This window comes from Marmota marmota, unplaced genomic scaffold (assembly GCF_001458135.2).
Source record: "Marmota marmota marmota unplaced genomic scaffold, marMar, whole genome shotgun sequence".
NCBI classification, from domain to species: domain Eukaryota; kingdom Metazoa; phylum Chordata; class Mammalia; order Rodentia; family Sciuridae; genus Marmota; species Marmota marmota.
The window spans coordinates 3,436,670-3,448,854 of record NW_026000048.1 but is presented as its reverse complement, the minus strand read 5'-3'; the positions used below and the strand labels follow the sequence as shown (position 1 = coordinate 3,448,854).

General features: G+C 41.9%; 2 protein-coding genes and 1 non-coding gene across 8 annotated transcripts in view; 1 reads left to right on the top strand and 2 right to left on the bottom strand.

The window, feature by feature from the left end:
* Positions 1–996, top strand: part of Pitrm1 (pitrilysin metallopeptidase 1) — a 40,620-nt gene extending 39,624 nt beyond the window's left edge. For both annotated transcript variants that reach the window (XM_048812604.1, XM_015495148.2), the window contains 2 exons: positions 385–487; positions 612–996. In XM_048812604.1, the coding sequence (XP_048668561.1) occupies positions 385–487; positions 612–705 (197 nt within the window). In that variant the 3' untranslated portion in view covers positions 706–996. The remainder of the gene's footprint in view (positions 1–384; positions 488–611) is intronic.
* A 1,034-nt stretch (positions 997–2,030) lies between these two features.
* The window catches only part of LOC107150196 (phosphofructokinase, platelet), a 55,084-nt gene continuing 44,929 nt past the window's right edge, over positions 2,031–12,185 (bottom strand). For 4 of the 5 annotated variants that reach the window (XM_015495147.2, XM_048812606.1, XM_015495146.1 and 1 more), the window contains 6 exons: positions 9,614–9,778; positions 7,774–7,835; positions 7,121–7,232; positions 6,009–6,108; positions 2,836–2,938; positions 2,031–2,460 (listed from right to left, as the gene is read on the bottom strand). In XM_015495147.2, the coding sequence (XP_015350633.1) occupies positions 2,310–2,460; positions 2,836–2,938; positions 6,009–6,108; positions 7,121–7,232; positions 7,774–7,835; positions 9,614–9,778 (693 nt within the window). In that variant the 3' untranslated portion in view covers positions 2,031–2,309. Of the gene's footprint in view, positions 2,461–2,835; positions 2,939–6,008; positions 6,109–6,358; positions 6,389–7,120; positions 7,233–7,773; positions 7,836–9,613; positions 9,779–12,185 lie in introns of those variants that run through there. The other variant, XM_048812608.1, reaches the window with a different exon arrangement.
* LOC125619596 lies at positions 7,506–7,579 on the bottom strand. The gene has a single exon (XR_007351136.1). It is a non-coding gene; the product is annotated as a small nucleolar RNA SNORD103/SNORD85 (small nucleolar RNA).

Genomic DNA, 12,185 nt, shown 5'->3' with positions numbered 1-12,185 from the left:
GTTTTACTTCAAATGAGTGGAATCATACAGCGAGGTCGAATTGCTGACCCAATAAAACACCTTGCATTAGAGTTGAGTATTTTTGACTTGGCATGAGAACAGCCATGTCATCATGTAGCGCCATTTTGTTCACAGTATTACCAGTCATAGGTGACCCTTACCAACTCTTTATCCACACTCCAAAAGTGGGACTTTGTAGCAGAGGTGAGCATGGCTCTGTGGTAAGTGGAAGTCAAGGTTTGACCTCTCTGGGCCATGCAGACACCTGTTTGAAATACATCAATAAAGTAACCTCAGTGTCCCTGCCTGATTGTGAGCACAGAGGCCCCCACTTGAGCCATACCCAGATAGCTCCTCCATCTGTACCTGTGGTTTTCCTTTCAGGACTGGACCACTTCTTGTTGGGTCTTTCAGATGAGATGAAACAGGCACACAGGGAGCAGCTCTTTGCCGTCAGCCACGATAAGCTGGCTGCCGTGAGCAATGAGTGAGTATGCGCGCTGTGGTGTGACGTGTCCAGTTAGTGAAATTCAGAAATGTGAAGACTTTCTGTAGACTTGGAGAATGTGTGTAATGTAGAAAATAGTTCAGATTTACTGTCTTCCTTTCAGGTACCTTGGCATTGGGAAGAGCACACATGGATTGGCTATACTTGGACCAGAGATTGCAAAAATTGCTAAGGACCCCTCATGGATAATAAGATAACTGGTCTCAAGTATTTTTGGCTGGACTCTGGAACACATTTGAACCTACATGTGTATAGGCTCTTAAAACTGAAGCCTCTGAGCCAGAGTTAACTTGGAAGATCAGAAATGTTACTGCTTTTCCTAAAAATCATGTTGATTTTAAAATTTTGCCAAAAGTACTGACTGGCAAGTTGAAGTATGAGGGAAGTATGGTCATCATGAAGAAATTGAAGTGATTATATAAATGAAGATTTTAAAACTTATTAATCCTAAAACATTTATTTTAAAAATAAAAGGCAACTTTGACCTACCTGTTTGTCATTATTTTAAATGACATTTTGCTAAAATTGAACACTGTAAACCTTCATTAAAAATTGATGAATAAGTGACAAGGGTATTCCAGCATCTGTCTGCTTGTTGCGATCACACCATGGACCAGTGGAAAAGTCAGCCCCACAGATGTGAGTCAAACAGGGCAGCCCAAGGGGAGTCCAGCTCAAGAACAAGGCATGTTCTATTAAGAAGTGTTAAACTGAGTTTTTCCCACTGTCTTTACTGGGACAGAACACTTCTCAGGACCAGCTCGCCTCTATTGTTTTATCCTCAGATTTTGTAAACAGAACTTTCTAAGTTGCTCCTTCCCTTCCCTCTGTGAACTCTTTCCCCCATTATCTGGAGTAACGTATTTTCTCAGTAGTTGAGTGGGCAGAGCTCAGTTTTTTAATCTGGTGCTGGTACATTGCCTCCTGCAGACTAGACCCATATGTGGACTGAACAGGAGGCAGAAATGCTTTTCCCTAGTGACTTATCAGTTCAGTGGGATTATCCCCATGCCTATGGACTGACCGTCCAGCAGCCCTTCAGAACCCTCTGAAGAGTTCCAACCTAGGCCCACCCAGAAGCATGGCTGTTTGTAGTCTGCAGGACATACTGGGAATCAGATTCTTTGTAACATTTCCCTTTGTGGTTTTAATGTGCAACTAGGATTCAAATACAGTATATGATAGCTTATACTTAAGGCATTTGTTCATATATTATTTTTTTCTTTCTTTCTCTCTCTCTTTCTTTTCTTTCTTTACCTTGTCTCACTTTGAAGAGAGACTAAGAGCTTAGAGTTAACCTACCCACCACATGGTGTATCAGAGCCAGGCCCAGGCTGATTTCAGCATGGGCTAAAGGGCAATTCCATGTTTATTAATGACACAGTTGCTGTTTGGATGACTTTGTGCTTATTATTTCAATGATTCTCTACATTTTGCTAATCTCTGCCCAGAAAACTGCTGAGGAATCTTTTAGTGGCCACCCACAGATCTTGTTTTAATTTCAAGAAAATAAACAGTGCTCTTAAGGGTTTCAGCCATATGTTTAATTCCACTAGACAGACACATTTTGAAGCATGAAGATAGAATACAAGGGGGAGGAGACAACTCACTGGAATGGGTAGGGGTTCATGTCGCAGATGATTGGGATAAGATGACACTGGTAACTGATGCTTTCTGATTAGCTGTTACTGCCAACAATACTTGCGTAAAGTGCCGATAAATAACTTAAATGTTACAAAAAGATGGTCCCGGTAAGTTCCAGGCCTCACTGAACACGTCATTTTGATGGTCAGCACAGCACTCAGATAGCCGCAGGTTCCCCTTGAGTATTCTGGTCTTGCACGGCCTCCAGCTGACCAGAGTCAGACACGTCGAAGCTTGCCTTGTACTTGGCCAAGATCTTCATAAGAGGCCGCAGTTTCAGCCACCATTGTTCTTTGGGAATCCTGTGCCTAGGAAGGAAGACAAGACAGTGCCACCTTCCCTGCTGGAAGACAATTTCCAGCTGCCTCTGGCTGCAGCCAGGCCAAAGGAGACTTGTCAAAAAAGGTGGGTTTATGGAGTCACCTGACTAACCTTTGGATGATAAAGCCAATTTTCACAGATCAAATGAAAATATTATTTTTGTATTTCTAAAAGTTCTGCCCTGTTTCTCAATGTCTACTATTCTTTAACCTTGCTCTAGAAGAGCCCATGTGTTCCTTCAAACACTGCCATGCGTTACTTATAATCAATAAGATTGTGGTGTCCCTTTGTCCTCATGACTCCTATTATTCATTCTTGCTAACAGCTATGACATTTACTCGTACAGTGTTTAATTGACTTACTCAAAATCTGTTTCCTTCTTTAGATCTGCCACAGGTTGGAAAAGGACATTTCTTTTGCTTATTCCCAGCACACAGATGCAGTCGTCAGAAACACATTTCTTTCCTATGAGAGTTAAAAAAAAAAAAAGAAAGAAATTAGGAACTACTAATGCATCATGTCGATAAAATGTCATGTGAAGGTGAGGTAAGAGTTGGATGCCTCAGAGCCACCTTGGGGTGGATGCAGGTAATTCCAGTTTTGACCAGTAAACTTGGAAATCCTGATGTGTGCCATGGATTACATTTGATAATCAGCTGTCTATCCAGTGGGGACAGCCAGTGCACAGTGTGCCAGTGTCCTTTGAGACTTTCCCAGAGTCTCCTCCAGGCCCTTCAGGACTAGTGAGGAGGAAGGCCTAGGTTGTGGTGAGGCCTCCCTCCCTTGAAAGAGGCTGTTCACCTGCCACTTACCAGAACAGCGGCCACCACAGATAGAGGGAGGGATTTATGCAAAGAATGTTTTTAACAATGAATAAATATTTCACTAACTAGTGGAGTAAGGAAAAGTGAACTTAAATTGCAGAAAGGCAGACACTGAAAGTTAATGAGAGGAGTATCCACAAATGAAATCTAAGAAGTAGAAAGATATATCAAAGTATAAATTGATGTAGAAAAACTATCAAAGTAGAAGGAATTAAAGCCAACATCAATCAGTTCTTCAATACTAAAATTAGGTTGGAACTGCTTATATCACCATTTTTACATAAGCTGTGTTTTTGTGAACCAGACTAGTAATTGTATAAAAACACACATCTGAGATGACTGGCCCAGAAACCTGTAGGGCAGGGGTGGCATTGACAAAAATTGGCACAAAAAGCCCATCTCAGGATTAAATGAAGACTAAATATGTGCTGCAGGCACTGAAAGAAGAATGTTATGGGAAGTTCAGTGACAATTTTTTTTTTTTTTTGAGAATTTTAAATGAATTGAAAGTTTCCTAGAAGATGCAATTTACAAAAATGATTCAAGAAAAAAGAAAAAAACACAAGTGTTTCTATAAATGTGAGAGAAATTCAGCTGTCAAATCTTTCTACAAAGAAAACTGGGTATTTTGATGGATGATTTCACTAGAAGATGCTTCCAAATATTCAAAAGCAAAACAAAGCAAAACTCCCATCCTCTACATACTTTGAGGGAATTCCTCCTTCAAACTTGACCCCAACCCTTGACAAGGACAGTAGCAGAGAGGACATTGCTAACATGTTCACAATCACTGACACAAAAAGCCTGCACATAAGAACTACAAGTTGAATCCAGCAGTGAATAAAAAAGAACATTGTGACCAAGTTAATTCTGAAATTTAAGGCTGGTCAGTTTAATTTGTCACACTAACAGATGAAAAACAATTATCTCATGATATATAATATGATAAATAACATAACCTTTTATAATTGAAAAAATGCCTAGCAAATAATGAAAATATATCAAAGACTAATAGTAAATATGAAATCACAAAGACTTGAGTTAAATACTAATGATAACTCTTAGGAAATGCTAAAGGCATTCTTGGTTCCCATCACAATTGAGAAGGGCAGGAGCTCGAATGTCACTATACCCAGTGAAGCCAGAGCTGACTGGGGATGAGAGTTGGTGACATCACAAATGTCTCAAAAAATGAGGGCGGTATATAGATGATATGATTGTACATGTAAAAGTGAATTTATAAATTCTTACATCAGGATTCAGAGCATAGAAAAGTTAATTTCTACATACCAGCACAAAATATTTAAGTACCATTTGTAACATTTTAAAGAAATTAAGACTCTAGGAATAAATATACCAAAAAATATGTGAGGTCTTATGAAGAAAAACAAAGGTTTGGGCTGGGATTGTAGCTTAGGGGCACAGTGCTTGCCTAACATGTGGGAAGCACTGGGTTTGTCCTCAGCACCACATAAAAGTAAATAAAAAGGTATCGTGTCTATCTACAAAAAAAAAGAAAATATTATATTAAAAAAAAGGCTTAGTGGGCTGGGGTTGTGGCTCAGAGGTATGCTCACCTAGCATGCATGAGGCACTGGGTTCGATCCTCAGCACCACATAAAAATAAAGATAGTGTGTCCACCTATGATAGATAAAAAAAAAAAAAAATGAAAAAAAAAAGGTTTAAGTTACTACCTGGCCTATGATTATAAAGTGGGGAAAAAATGAGATTTTTAATCCATAAATGGCACCCAAATAACTGATTACCCATACCACACAGGAAAAAATAAACTCAGATCTTAAGCTTCACATTAAGCAGATTAAAATAAATTACAAATAAAAGAACATTCTAGTAACAGAAAAGCCACAAAGGGAAAGGTGGGTGATATTCCAATAATATAGTAGCTTTGCCTCTATTAACCAGAAAATGCTGTGTACATGTTGGACTCTTAGCAACTAGCCAACAGAAAAATAGGCAAAACAGAGAAACAAGAATGTCATGCAACCTGCCATTTTCCTCTTTACCTGTTGAGTCCACTTCTCCAAGCCACAGTGAAACACCAAATAAAGGTCAGGGTATCAGATGTAAGCCAGATGGCAGTGACAGGACACTGCATGCCTGCAGGTGAGCATGGGACTGGTAAACTAATTTGAAGACCTTACAGTCCCCAGAAACCAGGCATACAATTGAGCCAGTTCCCAGGGACCTGGGCACTACCATACTGTGTGGGATACTCAAGTGCCAGGACCAGAATGGTCAGCTGGCCTGGAGCAGCAGAGATGATGGATTTGCACGAGCACAGGTCATCACAAAAATTCTAAAATACTGAAGGACACACTTGGGTTCTGAAGGAGAAACATGATGTGGATACCACCTGTCTTCTGTTGTGGGATTCTGTGCTCTTAAAAGTTGTGAATGAAGCAATTAGTAAGTCCTAAGTACCTTAAGTAAAAGCTAATTCAAAGTGATTCTCATCGATAAAACAAGCCCATTTTACAGTCTTGTTAAAAGTCTAACATATGTGCAGCAGTTTCTGCCTAATAGATATAAAGCTACTAAATTACTGGAATGTCATCCACCACTAAAAGCAGGAGTAAAGTATTTTATTTTATTAATAGGATTTATATTTATTTTAATCTTGCAAGTCATATAGCAATGCTAAGACTAGCAAAAACTAAACAAAAAGCATGACCTTCCCATGACCTCCTACCTTTGCCATAGGACTCTTTCAGCTTAGTGGTGATCCATTGCATGGCTCTGGCAGAGATTTTGGTTCCAAAGTTTCTATCAAATGGAGAAGGTACTCCACCCTGTTTGTGATTAAGTTATTAGTTACAAAGCAAGCAGAAATGACAGTTTCTGTAGTTGAACAAGATTCACATTTTTAAGAGATGTGAACCTGCAAATATGGCATGGTTTGGCCTCTTTCTGTCTTGTTGGATTTGGTTGGGTCACAAACCCAAACTCTGATGGCTCACCTAGTTGGCAAGCCTTCCTTCTCACAGGGCAGGATTCTAATCAACTGGACCATCACCGACGAGTCCCCGAGTCCCCTCAGTATTGCAGAGTCTCACATCAGGGTTTCTTGAACTTATTTTGGGGTAAGGAGAGATGTCAGTTTCCTTTAAGAATCTGATAAACTGTGGATTTTTGTTTTTCCCCCCCAAATACACACTTGCCTATTTCATCATATGATTTAAGGACTCATGAACCTTTTGAAATAAATCAGTGGACCCTACTTTTAAAGCTTACCCTACAGTTCTTTTCCAATTCATTCTGATTTTTTTTATAAATATCAAGTATCATTGGTCCAATATTCTACTTTAAATCTTATTAAACCCTATATTTAAGAAAATACTTGCTAGGCATGGTGGCACATGTCTGTAATCCCAGTGGGTTGGAAGGCTGAGGCAGGAGGGTTGTAAGTTCAAAGATAGCCTCAGCAACTTAGATAAAAATTAAAAGGGCTGGGGATGTGGCTCACTGGTTAAGTGACCCTGGATTCAATTACAGACACCAAAATATATATATATATTTTAATTTGTATACTATTTCCAAATGAACCAATGTCACTATTTACATGAAAGGTGAGAATTTCTTAAAATCTCCATACACTGTAATAATTATAAACGAGAACAAATTCTAAAGCTAATGAGACTTTTAAGATGGAATAATTCAGCCGCTGTTTCTAGTCACCCTAGAATTTACTTCTGAATACACATTTTTCCAAAAATGGGCATAATGAGGCATCAGTTGGAAGACAGCTCTCCTTCGTCTTGAGGAGCACAGAGGCCTTGGTGTGACCTGGGCCTCCAGCCCTACCTGCTGCATGTGGCCCAGCACGTTCTTCCTGCAGTCAAACACCCCTTTGCCTTCCTCCGAGTAGAGCTGGTAAATGAAGTCCGTGGTGTAGTTCTCACTGCAGCTCTCATTCCTGCCATGAACGGAAACAGCTGAGGTTATTCACCAGGCAAAGGCAAGCAGGGGTCTCCCAGGAAGCGATCTACCCGAGCAGCCCAGGATGCACAGCCACCTGTCAGGTGGGCCGCTTGGTCCTTCATCCCTACCGGACTAGGTATTTTCCCCTTTCTTCATAAAGGTCAAGGGGCTTAAAGAAAGATATGATTGGGAGATGTCATGGGGAAAAGAAAAAGACGAGAGCAAAATTAAATTTGAAAATTGCCCTTCATTGCTTTATTTTTTTAACACTGGCTCAGAATAATGCTCTACTCAACAAAACTATGGTTTAAGTGAGGGCAAGTGAATATCAGCCTTGCCAGAAAATCACCCATTATTTAAATGCAAGTATATTTTTAACAGCATGCAATTGCCATATTTCTGTGTTCCTTCAGCATTTATAGTGAGAATCAGAGTGGCAAAGGAGTAATGAGTGCACCTTAGGTTTCAGATCACAAGATAGATTCTAAGAACCTAGGTCTAAAAAGGAAGTAAGATTAGAAATACTGTTTCATTACCTGAGCACAAGACCCCTCTGGATGGAGGTCTTCATTTTCTCTGTCAGGTGTTCCACGTTGGACTAGAAAGAGTATTTTGTTCATCAGACAATCAAATTATTAAGCACCTACTATGTGCCTACTCTAAGATCCTAAGTGCTAGAATAAAACAGCAATTGAGAGAGATGGCAGATGCTTTTATAGCTTACATTTATTTTATTTATTTGTGGGAGACTACAGTAGACAAAAATATATTAGTGATATATGTATAGTAGTGATAAATGCACCAGTAACAATAATCAAGATAATAATACATAGGGTGGCAACAGGGCTGAGTTATTGGGCACATTTATTTAGTGAATGGAAATCATAACTTCCACAAGAAATGCTCTCCAAAATAAGTGGATTTCCCTCTTACAGTTATTTATTTTATTCTGTGCATTTGCCTAATGTTTATACAATTATCCATTGTTCCTCATCTGTTTTCATGACTGTATTTCTTAGAGCTCTCAGAAAATAACTACCTGTTGCCTGATTTTATTTAAAATCTCATACAAATGCTTAAGAAACATTTTCTGACCAAGGAAAAATTTTATAGGCTCATGCATACATAAATTCTCTTAAAAAAAAATCGGTCTTGAAAGAATGTACAGAAACATTTCAGTCCAGCAAGGAAGATTACTAAAGGGCAGTAATTTCCTAATGACTCATCCTAAAAAATGTGTCATTGAATTTGTCATAATTACATTTCTTAACCATCTACCATGTGCCAGGAGCCATAAGTGCCAATAAGGCACTGTCTTTTAGAGAGACCTCAAGTATTAACAGTTCAATATTGTCAATAAATTCATGCAATGTCCATGTCACCAAACATCTCATTACTTGATTTAGTTCAGAAACATAACTTGCTTAAAAACAGTTGCTCAACTTGTCTCATCTGTCCATGCTTATCCTTTTTCAAGGTGGAGTGGTCCATGCCTAGGCCTAGCCCTACAGTCTGAGCAGACACTGTGGCCCTCATGGGCCTGCTCCTGCCTCCTCACCCAATCCGTGACCACCTGCTGCGGGTACTGAGGCTGCCACCAGCTCTGCCAAATGCCCACTGGTCCTTCCTCCAATCCAGCAGCCTGGTTCTGGCCAGGCCGGAGCCAGTCAGGGAAGAGCCTGGATGGACTGGCTGAACCAGCCATTGGCCTGAACGAACTGAAGGAAATGGGAAGCCTTAGGCCTCCTTCATCAGTCATCACAGATCTTAGGAGTTTAAAAGAGCTGCAGCAATGAGTGAGTCCTTGTGTCAATCAGGACTGGGTGCCATGATGCAATGTAGGTCCACTCAATGCAACCAGTGAGTCCTTGTGTCAATCAGGACTGGGTGCCATGATGTGCAATGTAGGTCCATCAACGGGTACATCCCCAGCACCGTAGGGCAAAGACCACTCTCCAGCTACCACAAACTCCCCATCCTTGGATCCACAAAGATTCCAGAGGCCTGGGACTGAGGTCATACATAATAGGCCTGCTCAACATATTGGATCCAGTTAAACAAGTATCACCTTTCAGTGACTTATGACACACATGAGACATACAGAGATGAAATCTCTGTACAAGCCTGTTTTCACACACAGGAATAAAAGGTGTCCTTGACCCTGTCTATTCACCCATCAAAAGAGCTCCTAATACTAAAGTCACAGAATCTGAATAAAACAAGGCAATGACTGAAGGGCATACAGCTTGGGATATTTTACAATACCATCTCCATCCCCTAAAAACGCAATCAGTGACAAATATGATTATGAACTCAGCAGTACCACATGGATTTTGAACTAAACAGTGCTCATGGGGGCCTGACCCTTTTACATACCTGTAGATCTCTGATGTCAAATGGCTCTTCAAAAATGTAGGCAGCATCAGCTCCAGCTGCGAGGCCCCCCATGTTGGCCAGGTAGCCACAGTAGCCCCCCATGGTCTCTATGATGAACACTCGACGCTTGGTCCCGCTGGCCGACTGTTTGATTCTGTCACATGTCTGGTCACAGAAAAAGAGATCAGTCATTCCAACCCAGGACACTGGCTAGTGCCAGATGTGCACCAGCCTAGAGCCTTGTGCCCCTCAAGAGGTATAGCAAGTCCCTCCACCAAGCCCGAGTGAGCAGTCATAAGCATTGGACATAGTGAGGAACAGTATGCGCAGCTGCCTGGACCCTGCCTCAGTAACCTGAGCCAGCCTCTGCATTTATTTACCAGGGCCAGCTAGAAGCTATGATCACCCATGGTGGGGGCCTGGCCACTGTCCTTCTCCTGGGTGCCTTAGGAGGTGATGGGGAAAATGGTCACTCAAGACAGTTCACCTTTGCTTTTTTTCCTTGTTTTCATACTGGGGATTGAACCTAGGGACACTTAAACCGAGAGCCACATCCTAGCCCTTTTTTATATTGTGAGACAGGGTCTCCCTGAGTTGCTGAGGCTGGCATTGAAATCACAATCTTCCTGTCCCAGCCTCCCAAGCTGATGGGATTATAGGTGTATGCCACCACACCGAGCTCACCTTTGATTTTTCGATGTGCCCTTGCTAGTGCAAATCTAGATTTTATGCAAATGCCAACTATCCAGCTTAGTTGATGGAAATCACTACACTATGTTTGAAAAACTCTGTCTGTGCCATTGGGGTTGTGTTCACCTTTAGTTCCGGCATGCATGCCACATCATGCTTAGGGGTACCTCTAGTCAGAGACAGACAGTAGTTTCTTAGACAAAGGCATCCAGAGAAGTCTTCCAGACACATGGGCACCTGGTCTCAAAATGAAACGTCTTATCATCCAACCTCCAGGCTCCTGGCAAGCAACTCAGGAACATCCAACTGCTGCCTCCTACCTGGGGCACAGGTCTAGGTGCCATTTATTTCCTCAGTACTCTGCCAAAGCTTCTAACCCCAGCCCCAGCACCCAATCTATTCACATAAAACTGAGATCCAACTTTAAAATCCAAAACTGATCAAATTCTTGCCTTACTTAAAATCTTCCACTAAGTACTTCAAGTACAGCTCAAAACCTTGAGATGGAACCCCTGTCCTGCCAGCTCCCATGGCCAGGTCCACTCCTGGCTCCAGCCCCTGTCCTGATTTGCAGACATGCTGCACTTGGATTGTCTTGGTGGTCTTCATACACTCTGGGCATGTGGTGGGCTGCACAGAAGCCCCCAGAGGTATCCTGATCCTAATCCTAGAATCTATAAATTAAGCTAAGGATTATCCAGGTAGCCTGTAAATGCCATTACATGTGTCCTTACAAGGGGAGTCAGAGGAGATGGGACACAGCAGCAGCAGACCAGTAAGCACTGAGCAATATACCTCATGCTGGCCTGGAGGAAGGAGGAAAGGCCAGAGGCCAAGGCACCCAGCGCCTGCACCTTGACGTCAGCTTCCTGACTTCTGCCTTCAGAGAATAGCGAGTGCTTCTTGAGAGCACACTGGCGCATGCACAGTAACTACAACCACAGGAAACTCACAGACACTTTCTTCCCTCCTTACCTCTGACCCAGTTCAACATCATTTCTTCAAGAAAACTCTCTAGGACTCTACAGTTCTGTCTTGTAGGGGCTCTTGTGACACTGGGTGCTTTCCTGATAGAAACCCCCCCAGGACGAGGTCCTGCAGTTACTTGTGAAGGTATTTGATTTGGGTGTCTCTTCCTCACTAGATTCCACAAGGGCAGGCATCTTGGGCTGGGCTTACCCACTGTAGCACAGTCAGCAGCTCCAGTGATGAGCTAAGTACTCAATGTCACAGAATGAAATAGATGCACATACCCCTGGCCCATCCATCAGCCAGTCCAGAGCCCATCATATAGGATTCCCTAAACTAGTCTCCAGGGCACTTAATGGAGAGTGAAGTCACTAGAGGACACAGCCCTGGGGAAAACTTCTGGGAAAATTTGTACTAGAAGAAAAACCACAAGCTATAGTTTAAATACCCTTAATATTTTACACTGGGTTTTCAAAACTATAAATGAAAGGTGAAAAGATAAAGAGGGGTTTACTACAGTGTTAAGACAGAAGGAAAGACAGTGGGCTGTACTGTGGGGACACAGTCTTGCTCTGCTAACAAGCTAGGAAGTCATATTTTCCTGACTACGGGATTCCCCCAAGGTAGCTGGCTGACTGCTGAACTCCTGTGACCAGGAGCAGCGGCTGTGCAGAGGCAAGAGGGGCCGGTGCCACCTCATTTCCGGTCCCACCTCATTTCCGGTCAGTGAACATGGGTAGTTAGTTCTGTGCTATTTGCAAATTGAGCAGTCTAAACTAACCCAGGTGTTCAAGGAGAGTAAGGCCCAGGCACTGTCCTGGGCCCTAACAGAGTTCAGTGATGGGCAGCTATTTTACTGATTTATCTGTGCTCTTATTTAACATGCAAAGAAACAGAACTCCAAGAAGGATAA